Here is a 19,432-nt window from a genome sequence, read left to right as displayed (position 1 = left end):
TACCATACTTGAAAGCCAATCCGCTGCCTCAGCTTGCATAGGAGGAGCCGGGCGTTCTCTACCCAGCCTGGGCCGCCTCCCGGGCCGCCGCCGCCACAGCCCTCAGGAGCGGGAGAAGGCCGGGTTCCTTGCTTCCGCGGCGGCGGCGGCGGCCTAAGGTCTGGGTGTCCAGGACGTTGCTATGGCAGCCCCCAGGTCCGGACCTGGAGCAAAGAGCGCGTCCGCCCGCGCGCGCTCAGCGTGCACCCAGAACCCTGCCGGACCAGAGAAGACCTCTTGGACGAGCCCAAGTGGACACAGCCGTTCACCCGAAGAGGGTACCTCCTGGGTGCCGGCTCCCCAGGGCGCCACCCTCCCTGGCCTTTGGGGCTGGACACTCCATGTCCCTAAGGCAGGCGTGGGGAGCCACATCCCTGGGAACCTTTGGTCTTAACTGCCATCCCTTGGTTATTTATTCACTGTAGCCCTGGCCTTAGGCTTTGATATTAGACATACCTAATCATTCCATCATTAATAGGAAAAAAAAAGTATCTATTCATCTTCATCTTTTACACACAATTTAGAAAACATTAAGCAATAAAAATATATATAATTAAATGTGATAGAGGAGGACTCGTTACAAAAGAGCATGAGGAAGCTTTTGGCATAACAGAAATGTTTTTCATTTTGATTGAGGTGTTGATTACCCAGCAATATACACTTGACCAAATTCACCGAATTGTATCCTTAAAATTAAGGGTGGGTTTTTATTGTATCTCAGTAAAGTTGTTTTTTAAATGAAATGTAGTTAATCATATTTGATGGCAGGCTTTCTAGATTTCTGACACCCAAGTTGCTTTTTAAATGGAATCTTTCTTTGTAGGTCAGCAGCCTAAATATAACATTTTGATAAAAAGTACAAACCAAAGAACTCCCCAAAATATGTAATACTTCACCCGCCTTTCCAAAAGGATACATTCTCAAAATGCTGAAGGTAGAAACAGATGGAGGGGGATTTTAGCCCTCGGCTTTACCAACAAGTTTTACAGGGCTATTGTATTTACCTGACAAAGTTGGATCAGGGCTGCATTCTGGGTTTTGGAGAGGCTAAAATATTCCTAGCAGCAACTTGTAGACTTCAGGCCTCTCATTTGTGCAGGTCGCCTGGGGGCCTTCAGTGGTTACTACAGAGATCAATAAGCTGAGGAAAAGCCAGACATTCCCCAATCCACCGGGGAATTCCTGCTTGGACCAGACATCAGAATTTTTTTTTCTTTCCTAACATCCAAATATGTGAACAGAAGAAAGGAAAATACAATTCAGAGTAACCGGAAGCAAAGTTGTAATATCAAATACATTTAGCACTTTCAAGATATCGTTAACTAGAAATAAACCCATGCAAAAATATCCAGGAAATAAAACACGCACTTCTTATGGTTTCAAATAAACCATACGTCCAAGTATTTTTTAATTGGCCTTTAGAAAATAAAAGAACGATTCCCTGCAATCAGGCATAAAAAGCGCTAAAGACATAATTAGTTTCAAAGTTTGATTCTGTCATTTACTTGCTGCCTGATCTAGAACAAATTGTCAGCCCTAAGACTCAGCTTCCCCCATCTGTTTAAGAGCATCAAGACACCGACCTGGCAGATCTGTAGACTCTAGGCTCCATCCACTGGGCTGCAGGATCAGCGGGAACAAGAGCTGTGGTCTCTCTTGCTCAAGTATATATCCCTAGCACCTAGCAGAGGACAGGCACGGAGAAGGCATTCAGAATTTGCTGAATAGACACGTGAATGAAGAACGATCGAATGACTTGGGCACTTAGTTAAGGAAACATCAGCTCCTGGTCCCTTATCCCTTTTATTTTTGCTGCCCCTGGCCTGTTAGAAGGATTAACCCTTGATTTGGGCCAAGGGCTTCGGAGATGAACGTGGGGGTGGCCCACGCGCCCCCGCTGAGATCTGGGCGCAGAGATCCGCGGGCCCGAGGCGCCTATCTCCGTTGGCCGCCACATTCCATCTTGGGGAGCCGTGCGGTTGGCCACCCCTTCCCCCTTGCGTGGATCTCGGTCACAAGATGGCCGGAACAGGAAAGAAGGGGGCACGCTTTCCCGTTCCCTCCCTCCCCCATCCCGGGCAGGGCCCCCAGCCTCGCGCGGCGCCTCAGGTCCCAGGCGCATGGCACCGCCGGGCAGCCGAATGGGTAGGCAAAGGCCGAGAGACGCGGGTTCTGGGGGAACCTCGGCGCCCTTCCTTGGAAGGCAAACAGGCAGTGGGGGCTCCTGCGGCTACGCCAGCTGGATCTGCAGCAGCTGGGCTCGCAGCCGGGAGAGGCAGGAGGGCCGGCTTCGCGGTTCTCGGGATTCCCCGTCCTCCACCGGCTCCTGCGGGCGTCTGGAGCATCCCCGGTCTCGGCTCACCCCAGCTGCGCGCTCCAGGGCGGGTGCTGGGCGCTGCAAGCAGGCGGGGGCGACACAGGGGACCCAGACCCCAGAGTCGCTGCTGACGCGGGCAGGGCCCGCGGAGGCCGAGGAACAGCAGACCGGAGAGAGGCGGGCCGGCTCCTTCTTGCAGGGCGCAGGATGAAACGTGTCTCGTCTGGGCAAGTTGTGGTGAGGCGGGTCGCCTGGCGCCGCCCCAGGGCCTTCCAGACTCCGGACCACTGACGACTCCGGATCCCCCACCCCCCTCCCGCCCCCTCCCCTCCGCGATCTCCCTTCGGCCTCTTCCCTCGGTGTCCCGGCTCCTCTGGCAGCTGGGCGGGACTGCGCGCGTCTAGACTGCAGCGCTAAAATGCGCTCGGCCAATCCGGCAGCTGGCGCAGACACGTGGTGCGGGGGCGCGCCCTGTTGCTGGCGCAGGATGCTCACCCTAGGAAGGCTTTTCAAAGAGAAACCAGATTCGCTCCTACCAGGTGATTGGCCTGGCCCTCAGCAAGCTAATTTCCCGGAGGAGCTTCAGGTGAATTATCTTCCAAGAAGAGATGCGTTTTAACCGCGGAAGTCTGCAGATGCGAAGGACCTTGTAAAGGCCATCTAGTGTGGCCCTGCATTTGAGTGACGTGGAAAACCGAGATTAGGGACTTTTCTCCAAAGCACTCTAGGATTTAAATCCACGTAGATTTCTGTGTCTGTTTCCGTTATGCCCATTTCAGGATGAAAGGCACAGATCTTTGTTGGTAGAAAGTTAGGCACTGCAAATTACAGGAGATGTGGGTCCGGAGTAGTGTGCTTATTTATTTAACCTAAAATTGGAACACGTGGGACAACAGTCAGTATTTTTAAGAAACAAGTAACCCAGAACGTATGTATATACCATCTGGAGAAATATGAGGACACCTTTAGCAAAACCTGTCTACTGCAGATATATATATATATATTTAAGTTAGAAAGGAGTAGTTGCAGAGCTTTTACTGGACCAACATGCCATTGTAAAAGTGCTTTTCCTTGTGCTTCTCCCTGACAGAATCAAGTCTGAACCATACTTTAGCACAAGGCTTCAAACATAGCAACAGCTAAATAGGTATTTATGTTGAATTCCTTGCTTTAGTTTTATTTGAAGCCATAAGGCCTAGGATGACCATGATGGGATTTTAAATTGGTCTAATTTTAAAATTATTTTGATAGAAAATTCAAGATCTCTATAACAATCCTCTAAGTACTATGGGGAAAGAGTTCTAGATAGAAATTTCAGACAATAGGCCGGGCGTGGTGGCTCACGCGTGTAATCCCAGCACTCTGGGAGGCCAAGGCGGGTGGATCACGAGGTCAGGAGATTGAGACCATCCTGACTAACACGGTGAAACCCCGTCTCTATTTAAAATAAAAAACATGAGCAGGGGGTGGTGGCGGGTGCCTGTAGTCCCAGCTACTCGGGAGGCTGAGGCAGGAGAATGGCCTGAACCCGGGAGGTGGAGCTTGCAGTGAGCCGGAATCGCACCACTGCACTCCAGGAAAAAAAAAAGAAAAAGAAAAAGAAAAAGGAAAGAAAAGAAAAAGAAATTTCAGACAATATGAGGTAGATAGGGACATTGCTCTGAAAAATCCGGTTTTTGTAAACTCCGTAGCTGTGTGTGTGTGTGTGTGTGTGTGATGATTGCTTAATTAATATTATTTGTTGATATGCCATTTGCGTTACATGTATTTCCCATCCCCACGATCAGTATATTACCCTACAGGTGTAGAACTGGAATAAGAAGAACCAATTGAGTTTGGCATGACTTAGCAGCCATGATGCATTCTTGATCTATGCACAAACCACTTATACCAATTGTCACATCAAACATGTTTTTTAATGATTAAGGTATCTGTCTCCTCCATCAGACTATAAGAGCCTCAAGTATTCCAGTATTTTGAGCATTTAGTAAGTCCTCAAATAAATATTTGCTTTTTGAAGACAGAAATGATCCTAAAGAATGAAATAATAATATTGGTGAACATTAATCATTTTGTACAGTAAGTAAACAAAAGCATTGTAGCTGAATTTATTTCAAATGGTTGTTTCTGCTTCTCTCATTTGAAAATAGTTATTGATATTACCTGGCTAATGTCCTTTAGTATGAAGGTGATAAATGAAGAAGGGCAGAAATCACATGTGTTGTCTGATTCAATACATTTTATTTTGCCTCATATTCCCAGTTCAGATACCTAACCTTGGTATTATATACATGGTTTAAAGAATAATAGGCCAGGTGCGGTGACTCAAACCTGTAATCCCAGCACTTTGAGAGGCCAAGGTGGGCGGATCACCTCAGATCAACAGCTTGAGACCAGCCTGGGCAACGTGGTGAAACCCCGTCTCTACTAAAAATACAAAAATTAGCCAGGCATGGTGGTGCACACCTGTAATTACAGCTACTCAGGAGGCTGAGGCAGGATAATCACTTGAATCTGGGAGGCGGAGGCTGCAGTGAGCTGAGAGCATACGACTGTACTCCAGCTTGGACAAGAGAGGGAGACTCTGTCTCAAAAAAAAAAAAAAAAAAAAAAAAAAAGGAACTAAGTTTATTAAGAAAGGAATAAAAAAAAAAAAAAAAGGCTACTCCATAGGCAGAACAGCCTGTACCACATTTTTAAAATCAAATCCACTTTGTTTGATTCCATGCCCTTGCTATAGTGAATAGTGCTGTGATGAACATACGGGTATATGTGTCTATTTGATAGAATGAATTATTTTCATTTGGGTATATAGCAGGTAGTGGGAATGCTGGGTTGAATGGTAGTTCTATTTTAAGTTCTTTGAGAAATCTCCAAACTACTTTCCACAGTGGCTGAACCAGTTTGTGTTTCCACCAACAGTGTATGAGCATTCCCTTTTCTCTGAAGCCTTGCCAACATTTGTTGTGTTTTGACTTTTTAATAATTGCCATTCTGACTGATGGAAAAGGACATGAACAGACACTTCTCAAAGGAACACATACAAGTGGCCAACATATGTGTGAAAAAATGCTCAATATCACAAATCATCAAAGAAATGCAAATCAAAACAATGAGATACCATCTCACACCAGTCACTGTGAGATTTAACAGATTTTAGGGCTAGTTTATAGGGAGAAATGTATCCTGAAAGATTTAGGGGCTTGCAGGGAATTTCTTTGTGATTTGTGAGGGAAGCCATCTGGGAAGGTGTATGGCCTTCTATTATTGTGGGAACCTGACTTATGTATAAGGCTCTGGCATGGAATTGTGAAATTACAACCATCTGTTTAGAAACAAAATGGTAGGCAGTATTGCCCCAACTCAGTTGTCAAGCTCAACTCTCCTTTGGCATAGTGAGTTTGGGGTCCCAAGATTTTATTTTATTTCACACTTGGAACCTGAAAGTCAGACTCACATACTAAGGATGGGAAGGCAGAATGATGTTGTAAAGGGGTCATATCAGTCTTGAACTGCCTGCATCTAGACATCTCTTCCAGGTAAGAAAGCTTTTCAAGGCATTTATCTGAATGTTCTCTTTTATGCAGAAAAATCAAATTTTAACTGCCATTAGAACTTCCCACATCTCATGATTGTTCTGTGGATTACAGGACACTGTTCTTGTGATAATTCAACTTCGATTGTGTCCATTGCCATTCTAACAATTAAATTCCTGGGAGGGTCGGGCACAGTGATTCATGCCTGTAATTCCAGCACTTTGGGAGGTCAAGACAGGTGGATCACCTGAGGTCTGGAGTTCGAGACCAGCCTGGTCAACATGGCAAAACCTCATCTGTACTAGAAACACAAAAATTAGCCAGGCACGGTGTCCCATGCATGTAGTCACAGCTACTCAGGAGGCTGAGGGAGGAGAATCACTTGGACCCAGGAGACAGAGACTGCAGTAAACCAAGATTGCATCACTGCATTCCAGCCTGGGTGACAGAGTGAGACTCCATCTCAAAAATAAATAGGTAAATAAATAAATTCCTGTGAGAAGGATTCTAGTTGACTTGGTCACATGCCCAACCAAGTGGTTTGGGTAAAGGCAGGGTATAAATTACAACTCCACCATAATTACATGAAAAACACTGTAGCAATCCTCAAAGGAAGGCACCTCTATAGAGAAATATGAAAACAAGACAAATGCAATGTCCATTAAATCCACCTCCTTGGCTGCTTAGCACCTACATACCCTCATATTCTTCTTTCCATTGATATGTCTTAGTCTGTTTTGTGCCACTACAACAAAATACCTGAGACTGGGTAATTTATAAGAATAGAAATTTATTTTCTCATACTTCTGGGGGCTGGGAAGTCCAAGATCAAGGCTCTCACAGGTTTGAGTTTCTGATGAGGGCCTTCTTGTAGTGTCCTCACATAGCAGAAAGCTGAAGGGCAAGAGAGAGTGAAAGAGCAAGTGAGCAGAATGCTTTGTGAAGCCTCTTTTATAAGGGCCTAATCCCATCAATGAGGGAGGCATCTTGATGGCCTAATTGCCTCTTAAAGGCCCTGCCTCTTAATACCGTCACATTGCCACACCTGAATTTTGGAAGGGACACATTTGAACCATAGCATTCTGCTGTGGCCCCCAAATTTCATATCCTTCTCACACACAAAATACATGTCTTCTCTCCCAGTAGCCCCAAAAGTCTTAACTTATTCCAGCATCAGCTCAAAAGTCTAAAATCCAGAGTCTCGTTTAAATCAGATATGGGTAAGAGTCAGGGTATGAGTCATCCTGAGACAAATTCCCTCCAGCTGTGAATATATGAAATCAAAGAAGCTAAGGGCTTTCAAAGTACAATGGTGTATTTAGGCATGGGATGAATATTCCCATTTCAAAAGACAGAAATAGGGAAGCAGAAAGGAGTAACAGGTTCCAAGCGACTCCAAAACTCGACAAGGCAAACAACACCAAATCTTGAGGCCTAAGAACAACCTTCCCTTACTTCATGTCCTGCCTTCTGAACACAGTGGGGCAGAGGTTAAGGTCCCCAAGGCCCCAAGGTACCCCACCCCTACAGCTTTGCTGGGCACAGCCCATGGAGCAGTTGTCACAGGTTGGTGTTGGGTACCTGTGGCTCTCACAGGTTGGCATTGCATGCTGGCATTTCTATAGGTCTGGGGTCTCTGAGGCAGAGACCCCGTCCCCATGGCTTCACTAAGGCCTGCTCTAGTGGGGATTCTCTGCAGTGTCCCTGCCCCTAGAGCAAGCCTCTGCCTGGGCCCCAGTGGTGTCTAAGTTATCCTTTGAATTCTAGGTGGAGGCCACTAATGCTTTCACAGCTCTTGCACTCTGCAAGCCTGCAGAATTAGCACCACCTGGATGCAGCCAAGGTGTGTATGGCTATGCCTTCCAAGATGGTGGCCTGAGCCACACCTGGGCCTGCCTGAGCCACACCTGGGCCTGCCGGAGCCACAGCTGGGAAAGCTGAGTAGTGCTGCCCCAGAATGCAGAGTGCAGAGACCCAAAGCAGCCCTGGGCAGTGAGCCCCAAGTTTCCATGAATCCCTGAGCCCAGCAAAACTATTCTTCTCTCAAGGCCCTGGCACTCTGGGCCTGAGATGGGCATGGCAGCCTCAAAGATCTCTGAATTGCCTTTGGCGTCACTCTCCCATTGTCTTGATGAAAAGCACCTGGCTTCCTTTTATCCATCCTAATCTCCCTATCAACAGTCACTTGGCCATTCTCTTGGTTTTCTCTCCTATACATTTTTCAAATCTTTATATGTGAATTTTCCAAATCTTTACATTCTGCTTCTCTTTTAATTATAAATTTTATAATTTATAATTATAAATTTTAATTATAAATTTTATCTTTAAATCATAAATTTTATCTTGAAATCATTTCTCTCCCCTTGTATTTTAATAGAAGCAGTTAAGAGAAGCACTACAACTCTTTCAATATTTTGCTGCTTAGTGTTCTCTGACCCAGGTGGCTGCCTCCTCTTCCTCCATGCGTCCTTTCTCCACCTCCCAGGAATGGCCAGGTATCCCCCCTGGCTCCTGGGCCAGTAGGCATCCAAGGTTCTGTGAAGCTGCTGAAGGAGGCTGTCTTAGTTTGTTTCTGCTGCTATGATGTAAAATTTATTTTCTCTCGGTTCTGGAGGCTGGGAAGTTCAAGATCAAGGTGCTGGCATGTTCCATTTTCTGGTGAAGGTCCAATCTCTGCTTCCAAGGTGAAGCCTTGAGGCTGAATCCTTGGAGGGGAAAAACACTGCATCTTCCCATGGTAGAAAAGCTGGAAGGACAAGAGAACCAAATGCTTTGTGAAGCCTCTTTATAAGGACCTTAATCCCATCCATAAAAGGAGGAACCCTTATGGCCAAATCACCTCTTACAGGCCCCATCTCTTAATACTATTACAATGGCAACACCTGAATTTTGGAGGTGGCATATTCAAATCATAGTAACAATTCAAAAGATATCCTGTTAGTAAAAAGTAAATACCTTATGCAGACTTGCCCTATGCCACACTAAGAGGTTACCCAACAGCACCTCCCACTGTCATGACACAATGCCAGGAAGATGCATGAAGTGGCAGTTTCTGGATTATGTCTATTTTTACCTCTAGTTCCTTTTTAATTATGTCTTGTTTCTTAAATCTATAGCCTCAGTGGTAAATTTAGCCACATTAACACACCCTACAAGCAACAGAAAAGGAAAAAGGAAAAGATGGAAAAAAACATTTTTTACATTTCATGGCCCATTAAGAAATCAAGGTAGTTGCAGTAATTCAGATGGCCATAGAAGACGGTCCTGCATATATTCAGATAATGCATTGCATAAAATCACCACATCTAAGGGGATGGCATTCCTCATGGACATATATTAAATTATGAAACTAACAACAATGACAGAGAAGAAAAATGGAAAGAACCTAGGTGATTAATGACATTATTGAGCAGAAGATCATATTGTGCCTGAAGTCTGTCCTACATTTGGACTTCCAGTTAAGTGATATAATAAACTACTTTATTGTTTAATCCAATTTGAGGATTAAGAAACAGTTACAAACATGGAAAATATTAACACAGCTATATCAATAATCACTTTAAATATGAATGGTCCAATACATAAATAAACCAATTAAAAGACAGATTTTAAGAGTGGATTAAAATACAAGATCCAACAAAATGTTATGTATAAGAAATCCACTTTATATATGAAGACTCAGATAGATTAAAAGCTAAGGGATGGAAACAGATATACTGTGCTAACACTAATCAAAAGAAATCTGGAGTGGATATATTAATTTCAGAGAAAGCAGACTTCAGAACAAGCAAAATTATCAGGGATAAAGAGGGATACCACATAATAATAAAGGGATCTATGTTTGCAAAAGACATAACAATCTTAACATCTATGTACATGAGAACGGAATGTCAAATACCTAAGGATGGATAGAATTGCAAGAGAAATAGACAAAATCACTATTATAGTTGGAGACTTCAACACCTTCCTCTTAACAACTGATAAATCAAGCAGGAAGAAAATCAGTGATGTCATAATTGAACTGAAAGGCACTATTGACCAACGTGATCTGATTGATGTTTATAGGATATTCCATTAATAACAGCAGATCACATATTTTTTGCAAGTTCACATGGAATGTTCACCATGATAGATATTATGGGCCATCAAACACACCTTAACAAAGGTAAAATAATAGAAATCATACAAAGTATGTTGTCAGACTACAATGGAATTAAACTAGAAATCGATAGCAGAAAAATAACTGGTAAATCCCCAAATATTTGGAGATTAAACAATATAATTCTATATAATACATTGATCAAAGAAGAAATCTCAGGAAGACTTTACAAACATTTTGAACTAAATGAAAATACAACTTATCAAAATTTGTACAATGCAACATAAGCAGGACTTAGAGTGAAACTGGCAAAAACGGCCAGATGGCAGTCTCAACTTCAGTCCAGTTGAATCATTAATGTCTTCCCTTGAACTGACTCAGGACTGGAAAATAGGTTAAAAACAACAACAACCAAACTTACCTTTCAAGGAAGTTGGCTCAGTCCTGGCATTTGTGGTGGGGTAGGATGGGAGGGTCAAATATTAGATAACCTACAGTTTGATGAAATACCACATTTTGGAGTCCTGTGATTGATTTATCACAGCCAGATATTCATGAAAGTCAGACTAGTTTTTGGAATCTGATTACCATGGCCATGTTCCTATCTGTTAGGATAACCAAGATCAGTTTATCTTTGATGGTTAATAATTTCCAAATGTGCGCAGGCACTCTGAACTCCTCCCATCTCTTTGAGGTCTGGGAGCCCATTTCAGTGGCAGCTCCTGCACCCAGAATTTCAAGTCCAGCGGAGGCTTTTTGTAAAGAACTGCCTGCTCCCGCTGGGGTAGACACAGAATTAGTTCACTACACTTCCATGCTCCTTTCCTCTGATATGCCGTCCTGCTCTGCAGAGGTTAGAAAGCTAAAAACCATGCTTCTGGACTCATTTCCAGCTCATATTCCGGAAACAAATTGTTTTCTGCCAATTAGATCTACTCTTGAATGATGTGAAAGGCAGAAGTGAGAAAGAGGCTATTTTCCTGCTGGGTTGGCTGGTATGCTGGGTTATGAGGATGAGTATCATAGGCAAAGGCAGCAGCTGAATTCTGCGTGTCTGGTCACAACTTTCAAGGGTGTCAAGTGGCTGCTGAGACAGAAGTGACTGCGCTGACTTTTTTTATTGGAGGGTAGAACTCCTGAATGTAACACTTCCAATGCTGCCCTCCCCACCCCACGTTCCAGCTTCTCTAGCCCTTTAGATGACTGGGCAAGCATCTAATTCTATGCAGATTCCCTTGCTGCTTACAATACCCAGAGGGGTTTCCATTTCCTACACTAAAACCATACGGATACCCCTTACCAACCTATATTTTTCACAACTAAGATAAAAGTTTCTATCAAAGATGTGGTGAAGAGGTGTCTAGACTGGATGAGCATAATCTATCCAATCTTTATTCCCTTTTCCTGAAATTTTAACATTCCTTCCTTTATACTTGTTAAGGGATTTCCGATTTGGGGGATTTCTGACTTTGTGGGACAAAGTTCAGTGTATATTTGCATTGAATAGTCTTTCCCCAACTTGTTAGCACCCTGAATACCTAATCTCTGGGAAGTGCCCATATTTGTACATTTGACCTGATTCAAAATATGGACCATGTTCCTTGACCTAATAGCCTTAAAATCTATTCCCAGAAATATTCTCTTAAAGTTTGAGGATATAAATTAGCAAGTTCCCAGAACTTCTAGATTTCTAACTCCTCCATAGCAATATTTGACATTGCCCCGCCAAACCTCATGAGGCCATGCTAATTTTGCATTCTGGTTGCTGTAGTGACAGTGTGGCTTGGCTCTTCAAAGATAAAATATTAGTTTTCACATGCAAAGGTGGCAAAGCTTCCTTAACCAAAGAAGGTGGAGGATAAACTTCAGGATACTTTGAGGACTTCAGATCCTCTTTGTCAGTTGTTATAAAACTTAAGACTTGTTAAAACACAGAAAGATGTTCTCACCCTTAAAGTCTCTGATTTAGTAGGTTTGGGATGAGGTCAGAAAATCTGCATTTCTAACAAATTCCCAGGCAATGCTATGCTATTGTTCTGGGGATCACACTTGAAGACTTACTGCACTAAGTCTTCCTGATTATCTTAGATGTTGCCATTTCCACTTCTGTCAGGATCCACTGTTTTCTGATTAGTTCTCCAACTTTTTCATCAGAAAGATTTAGAAAGGCCAGGTGCAGTGGCTCACGTCTGTAATCCCAGCACTTCAGGAGGCCCAGGCAGGTAGATTACCTGAGGTCCGGAATTTGAGACCAGCCTAGCTAGCATGGTAAAACCCCCGTCCCTACTAAAAATAGAAATAAAAAACCTGGGAGTGGTGGCCTGCCTGTGATCCCAGCTACTTGGGAGGCTAAGGCACAAGAATCGCCTGAACCCTGGAGGAGGAGGTTGCAGTGAAGCCGAGACTGCGCCATTGCACCCCAGCCTGGGTGACAGAGTGAGACTCTATCTCAAAAAAAATTTATATATATATATATATATATATAAAATAAATGTTATATATATAACACTTCAAATATGAAACTTCCCTTATTCTCCCTTATCCCCTTACACAGAGGTAACTGCTATTCACTACAGATTTGTCTTGCTTATTCTTGAACTTCATATAAATAGAATTATACAGTACCCAGTCTTTTGTGTTTGCCCTTTAGTAATCATATAAAGGAATACATCACAGATTTTTCTTTTTTTAATCCACCCTGTTGATGGACACATGAGGTGTTTTCAGTTTGTAGCTACTAAGGCTGCTATGAACATTACTGTGTAAGGCTTTTTGTAGACATTTGATTTTATTTCTCTAAGATTAATAATACCTAGGAGTGGAGTAAGTAGGTCATAGAGTAGATAGGTGTTTAACTTTTTAATATATTACCAGTTTTTCAAAGTGGTTGCACCATTTTATACTCTCACCAGCAACATATGAGAATTTCATTTGATTCACATGCTTACGACACCTGATGTTGTCAATTTTTTTTCATTATAAGCCATTCTGGTGGGTAGGTAATGGTATCTCTATGGGTTAATTTGCATTCCCCTGATGACAAATCATATTGAGCACATTTTCATCTGCTTATTGCCCATTCAACCCATTCCTTTATGATTACTTATATTTGAATGAATGCACTTTTCTTAAAACTGCTTTTGCAGGAAGTTTGCATTGTTTAAAGATAAAAATAGGCAAATTATAATTTTAAAGTGTTTATTTGAATAGATAGTGATTCATGAATTGGGGAGCTCCAGAGGCAAGTAGTTTGGGGGTGCTCCAAAGAAGGGTAGGTGGAGAAGGATTTTATAAGGGGAAAGTAGTAGTAAGACAAAGAAAATATTCGGTTGGTTTAAGGGGAGTAGTAGCCTTATTTGGATCATTCCAGCGGGAAGTCCCAAATTAGAGGTTAGTTGGTGGTTTCTGATTGGTTAAACTTACTTCATTTTACTGCTTCCACTGAGTTGGGTTTCAGTTTCTGTAGGTAGTGCTGGAGTCTCCTCCTTCTAATGGCCTTCCAATTAATGATTTTTTTTTTTTTTTTTTGAGACAGCGTCTTACTTTGTTCAGTGGCATGATCTTGGCTAACTGCAACCTCCACCTCCTGCCTCCCAGGTTCAAGCAATTCTCCTACCTCAGCCTTTCAAGTATCTGGGATTATAGGTGTGCGCCACCATGCCAGGCTAATTTTTGTATTTTTAGTAGAGACAGGGTCTCACCATGTTGGCCAAGCTGGCCTCGAACTCCTGACCTCAAATGATCCACCTGCCTTGGCCTCCGAAAGTCCTGGGATTACAGGCATGAGCCACCAAGCCCAGCCCCAGTTAATGATTTTAACAGTATAGTGGAAGAGATTGGGGCTGTGTTCCTGTGTTCCGCACTAGCTATAACTTTTCTTACGGCCTGTATTTTTTAATTAATTCTTTTGTTTTTATTTCTTCTGTACAAAAGGAGACAAGTAGCTGTAAGACTGTTCCCCACGTAAAGTTTATCTTCCCTCTGCCAAAGGGATAAATTGCTTCGTGGAAATCATAAATGTTTTGCCTTTCAGGCTGTATTAGTCCGTTCTCACACCGTTATTAAGAACTTCCATGAGATTGGGTAATTTAGTTTAGTTGACTCACAGTTCCATATGGCTGGGGAGGCCTCAGGAAACTTACAATCATGGTGGAAGGCAAAGAGGAAGCAAGCATCTTTTTCACAAGGTGGCAGGAGAGAGAAGGAGTGCAAGAAGGTGGAAGAGCCCCACACTCATCAAACAGCCAGATCTCTTGAGAATTCATTCACTCACTATCATGAGAACATCATAGGGGAAACTGGACACATGATCCAATCACCGCTCACCAGGTCCCTCCCTTGATTATGAGGATTACAATTCGAGGTGAAATTTCGGTGGGGATACAGCCAAACTTTATCACAGGCTCATATCTTTTGCCTCTTGGAACCAAAGTGAGTAGCTTCTGTCACCAACCAGCACATCTCATTGTTCTTGCTGCAAACATGGTATTTGGGTTTTGTACCACAGGATATGTCTCTAATCTTGGAGGAGTATCTTGCCACATTTTTTTTGAGGTGTGCACTAGCAGGCATTCTCTTCTGATTCCTGTACTGTTTGTCATCCCTCCCACTTACTCTGGGATTTGAGCTTCAACAGTTTCCTATATTTTGTAATTTGCTTTCCCCCTTTTCATTATATTGTTGCTTTGGGTAATTTCCAAGAAAGAAAGCAAGAAATGCTGACTTTAAGACAGAATAGGATGAGACTCAGCCTCCATCCCCACTAACACATTTTTTTTCGATGTCTGCTGACTACCAGACTTTGCACCACCACCTCCACTGGCATTATATCCTCTGACTGGGAGATGTTGAAGAAACTAAGATAAGCAGCATTCCACCACAAATCTTACTCAAGACACTTAACTCTATCCGTGGCATGCACACAAGACCAGAAAAATGACTGATCCTGACCCCTCACCTCATTATAATACTAAAATCTCTGCCCAAGGAGGGGCTTATCCACCATTTTTTTGATCATGCAATGTATGTACTAACATGATTTCTCACTACACCTGCACACCCTCCATGCTCAACCCTGCACATGCAATGACGTTCACATACCTCATGCTTATTCATGTCACCCTTCTTAAAGCACCAAAAAGACCCGCCCTCGGGGAGCCCCCCGGATAATTTCTTCTTCCTGTACTGTATCTCTTGTGCTGGAGTATAAGCCCCAATAAAGCCTTGTCAGGGAAACTTCCCAGCCTCATGCTAGCTTCTATTAAATGACAGTTGAACCTGTGGTCAGTGACAACTTGATACCATGATCCTCAAAATAGAAATTGGATAAATACCACTTACCAAGTTAAAGTAGTTTCCTTCCATCTTTTGCTGAGATTTCTTTCTTTTAAACATGAATGAGTGCTGTATTTGATCTAAGGCTGTATCGAATCTGTTGGAATGATGATTTTTTTATCTACTTGTTAATTTGATATGTTTAATTAAAAGGTGTTTTGATATCAATCTATCCTTGTATTCCTGGATAACGTCTTCTTTGTTATCGTCATCTTCTTTTTCACTGCTGAGTTTGATTTGGAAGTATTCTATTTAAGTTTACTTTATTCACATAATTTGGTGAAAATTTTTCTTTTGTTTCAGTTGTAGCATCAAACTTTCCAACATGAGTTGGAGAGATTTTCTTCTTTTTAACAATTCTCTGAAATACATTATATAATACAGGGCTTACAAATCCGTCTGGGCCAAGTGGTTTTTTAAAGAATATGTATAATTACTCATTTATTTTTTTAATAGCTATTGGCTTATCCAGGCACTCTGTTTTCCTTTTCCTCTCCATTTTAAAATTTATTGGCATAAAAACATTTAATGTCTTATAAATTAAAACATCTCTACCATATTTGTAGTTGCATACCCCTTTAAAATTCTAATATATGGCTTTTCTCTTTTTTAAGCTGGCTACATTTTTGTCTATTTTATTTTATTTTTTTGAGACAGAGTCTCGTTCTGTCATCCAGGCTGTAGTGCAGTGGCAATAGTCTCGTTCGGCTGTCCAGGCTGGAGTGCAGTGGCAATATCTCGGCTCGCTGCAACCTCCACCTCCCAGGTTCAAGGGATTCTCCTGCCTCAGTCTCCCAAGTAGCTGGGACTACAGGCGCGTGCCATCACACCCTGCTAATTTTTTTTTGTTTTTAGTAAAGATAGGGTCTCACCATGTTGGCCAGGCTGGTCTAGAACTCCTGGCCTCAGGTGATCTGCCTGCTTCAGCCTCCCAAAGTGCTGGGTTTACAGGTGTGAATCGCTGTACCTGGCCATTTTTGTCTATTTTATAATTTCTACCAGTAACTAGCTTTTTGGTTTAGTTGCTTCATATCTAGCTCTCATGGTTTAGATGCTTCATATCTTCCTACCCCCAATCAGTAATTTCTGCTCATTTTTTGTTATTTATTCCCTTCTTCTCTTTTACTCTTACTCTGTAGTGTTTCTAGCATCTTGAGATAAATTCATAATTTGTTTGTTTTCCTCCTTCTTCCTTATTTTGGTTTTTAAATGAAAGCATTTAAGGCTCTGAGTTTTCCTCTAAGTACTGCTTTAGATGCATTCTACAAATTATGATAATGCAGCATCTCCATTATCATCTAGTTTTGCATAATTTAGGATTTTGGGGAGGATTATGTCTTTGTTATGAGTAATTTAGAAATACATTATTTATTTGAGACAGAGTCTCACTCTGTCACCCAGGCTGGAGTGCAGTGGCATGATATTGGCTCACCACAACCTCTGCCTCCGAGATTCAAGTGATTCTCCTGCCTCAGTCTCCCGAGTAGCTGGAATTACAGGCAAGCGCCACCACGCCCAGCTAATTTTTGTATTTTTAGTAGAGACGGGATTTCGTCATCTCGACCATGCTGGTCTCAAACTCCTAACCTCAGGTGATCCACCCGCCTCGGCCTCCCAAAGCGCTGGGATTACAGGCTTGAGCCGCCATACCCGGCTAGAAATATATTTTTACTATCCATACCTTGTATTGGAAGAATTTGATTATTGTTGACTTCCAATTTATGCATTATGGTCCAAGAACATAGAACATATGATAACCATTCTTGGAATTTTGTAAAAATCCTCTGTGAACTAGTATTTGGTAGATTTTGTAAGTGTTCCATAAGTCCTGGGAAAAAAACTGTTTCCTATTTCCTAGGCAGATGATTATCATCTCTCTTTCCTTATCTACACATATAACTGTTAGATAAAGCATTAGAGAAAACTTATTAAATTTGGGTTCAAATTTTCTTTTTTTTCTTTTGAGGCGGAGTCTCGCTCCGTCGCCCAGACCGGAGTGCAGTGGCCGGATCTCAGCTCACTGCAAGCTCTGCCTCCCAGGTTTATGCCATTCTCCTGCCTCAGTCTCCCGAGTAGCTGGGACTACAGGTGCCCGCTACCGCGCCCGGCTAGTTTTTTTGTATTTTTTAGTAGAGACGGGGTTTCACCATGTTAGCCAGGATGGTCTCGATCTCCTGACCTCGTGATCCGCCCGTCTCGGCCTCCCAAAGTGCTGGGATTACAGGCTTGAGCCACCGCGCCCGGCCGGGTTCAAATTTTCTAGGACTCTCTAAGGATATTCTAATTCTTATTAAAATTTTTGTGTGAACTTGGTCTAAAGAGTTTTTAATAGTGATGTGTTTAAAACAAATTTTTTTCTTCCAATTATTACTTCTCTCACTTTGTGTTTTAGCATTTATCCCAACTATTAGGTTCTTTTAAATAATTTTTCTGAATTTTAGGTACTAACTTTTAAAATTTCCAAGATTGTTTATTAATTATTGCAGTGGGTAGAATAGTATTTTCCCCTTCTCTCATTCATGTCCACCCAGAACATCAGTATGTGACTTTATTTGGAAATAGGGCCTTTGTAGATGTACTTAGTTAAGGACTGCGAGGAGATCATACTGCGTTAGGTAGCCCCTAAATCTAATGACTGGTATTCTTATCAGAAAAAGAGAGGACACACAGACAGACACATTAGGAAGAACATCATGCAAAGATGGAAGAAGAGATTAGAGTGATGCAGCTACAAGCTAAAGAACGCCAAGGATTGTCAGGAACCACCTGAAACTGGGAAGAGACAATGAAGGGTTTTTTTTCCAGAGCCTATCAGTATCTTGATTTTGGACTTCTAGTTTCCAGAACTATGAAACAATAAATTTATTTAAACTCTGTTTGTGGTAATTTACTATGGCAGCCCTAGGATGTTAATTATTTTTTACATCTACCTGTTCTTACTGTGTTTATACAGGCTTTGTTCCATACTTCTTTCTTGTATTTACAGATGTTAAAATTTATCTATGTCTGTCAGCATCCTTAGTCTATACAATTAATTTCATATTAGTGAGTTCAGGTTCAATTGGTTTGCTGCTTGTCTTTCTTAGCATTAGAGTTCTTGATATGTTTTGAAATGTTATTTTGCAGTATCATTTTGAGTTGAAAGGTATATTTTTGTTTATTTTCATTTTTGTTTTCCCACTTTTCTTTCTCTCTATACTCACTCTCTCCTGTCTTATAATGGTGCTTCCAGGCTGATACTGAAGAACCAGTCAAGAGCAGGTTGATTCCCCCTTCCTAGGTTTCTACAATTCCAAGTAAACAAGCAGCCATAATAGGGCTGTGCTGGTGATGGTGTCAAGCAGAAAGGAGAACATGATTACTTTTGGTGCCTTTCTGGATCCAAGTCATACACCAGCTTTCCCATGGCTTCTGCACATGACTAGTGTGTTTTTTTGTTTGTTTGTTTGTTTCTGTTTCTAGTCTATAGAAATATTTATCTTGGCTTAGACTCTAGCTAGGTCTTTTTGTTTGTTTTTTTCATTTTACTTTACATTTTGCTATGAATTTGTAACAGAGGTCCAACAAGTGAACCTTTTGTGCCCTCTTGCCAGTTGATCCTTTCAGAGCCTAAATAGCTATCAAAAACATTTTAGGCTACACTTTTATAATTAACTGAAGATAATCTGATAAAATAAAGCATTATTTATTCCACTAGGAAAGTAGCATAATCCCTGGAGAAATCCGATATATCAGTATCCTTTATTTCTTTTTTTCCATAACAGAATTAAAACTTTAAGTATATTTTCCTCTAGTTTTAGTATCTGTTTTCAGTATGGTTTGTTATACTTAAAACATGAAGAAACCGAGTCACCAATTTAAAAGAAAACTTACATGCTACAGTTAGGTTAAGTGGTATGGTAGTGAAATACATTTTGTTTGACGATGTCTAGATTAGCTTTTAGCTGTTTAGCAATTTACAACAAAGTGGTTTTTTTCTATTAAAATTTATTTTTTACATACTTTCTATGTTCTCAAAACTATACATTTCATTATGGTATTATTATTTTAAGAAGAATAAACAAAATCTATAGCATTTGAATTACATGATTCAGTAATTTCATGAAA

The 19,432-nt window shown here is 41.8% G+C and overlaps 1 protein-coding gene across 2 annotated transcripts in view; it reads right to left on the bottom strand.

Annotated features, from left to right (window-relative positions):
* Positions 1–2,731, bottom strand: part of LOC113219497 (zinc finger protein DZIP1) — a 62,630-nt gene extending 59,899 nt beyond the window's left edge. The window contains exons 1-4 of one of the 2 annotated variants that reach the window (XM_026446550.1): positions 2,402–2,731; positions 1,623–1,720; positions 1,044–1,257; positions 4–254 (exon numbers count right to left, since the gene is read on the bottom strand). In XM_026446550.1, coding sequence (XP_026302335.1) covers positions 4–39 — 36 coding nt within the window. In that variant the 5' untranslated portion in view covers positions 40–254; positions 1,044–1,257; positions 1,623–1,720; positions 2,402–2,731. The remainder of the gene's footprint in view (positions 1–3; positions 255–1,043; positions 1,258–1,622; positions 1,721–2,401) is intronic. The other variant, XM_026446553.1, reaches the window with a different exon arrangement.
* Positions 2,732–19,432: the final 16,701 nt, after the last annotated feature.

This window comes from Piliocolobus tephrosceles, chromosome X, assembly GCF_002776525.5.
Source record: "Piliocolobus tephrosceles isolate RC106 chromosome X, ASM277652v3, whole genome shotgun sequence".
In the NCBI taxonomy this organism is placed as follows: Eukaryota; Metazoa; Chordata; class Mammalia; order Primates; family Cercopithecidae; genus Piliocolobus; species Piliocolobus tephrosceles.
This window is presented reverse-complemented; position numbering and strand designations above follow the sequence as displayed.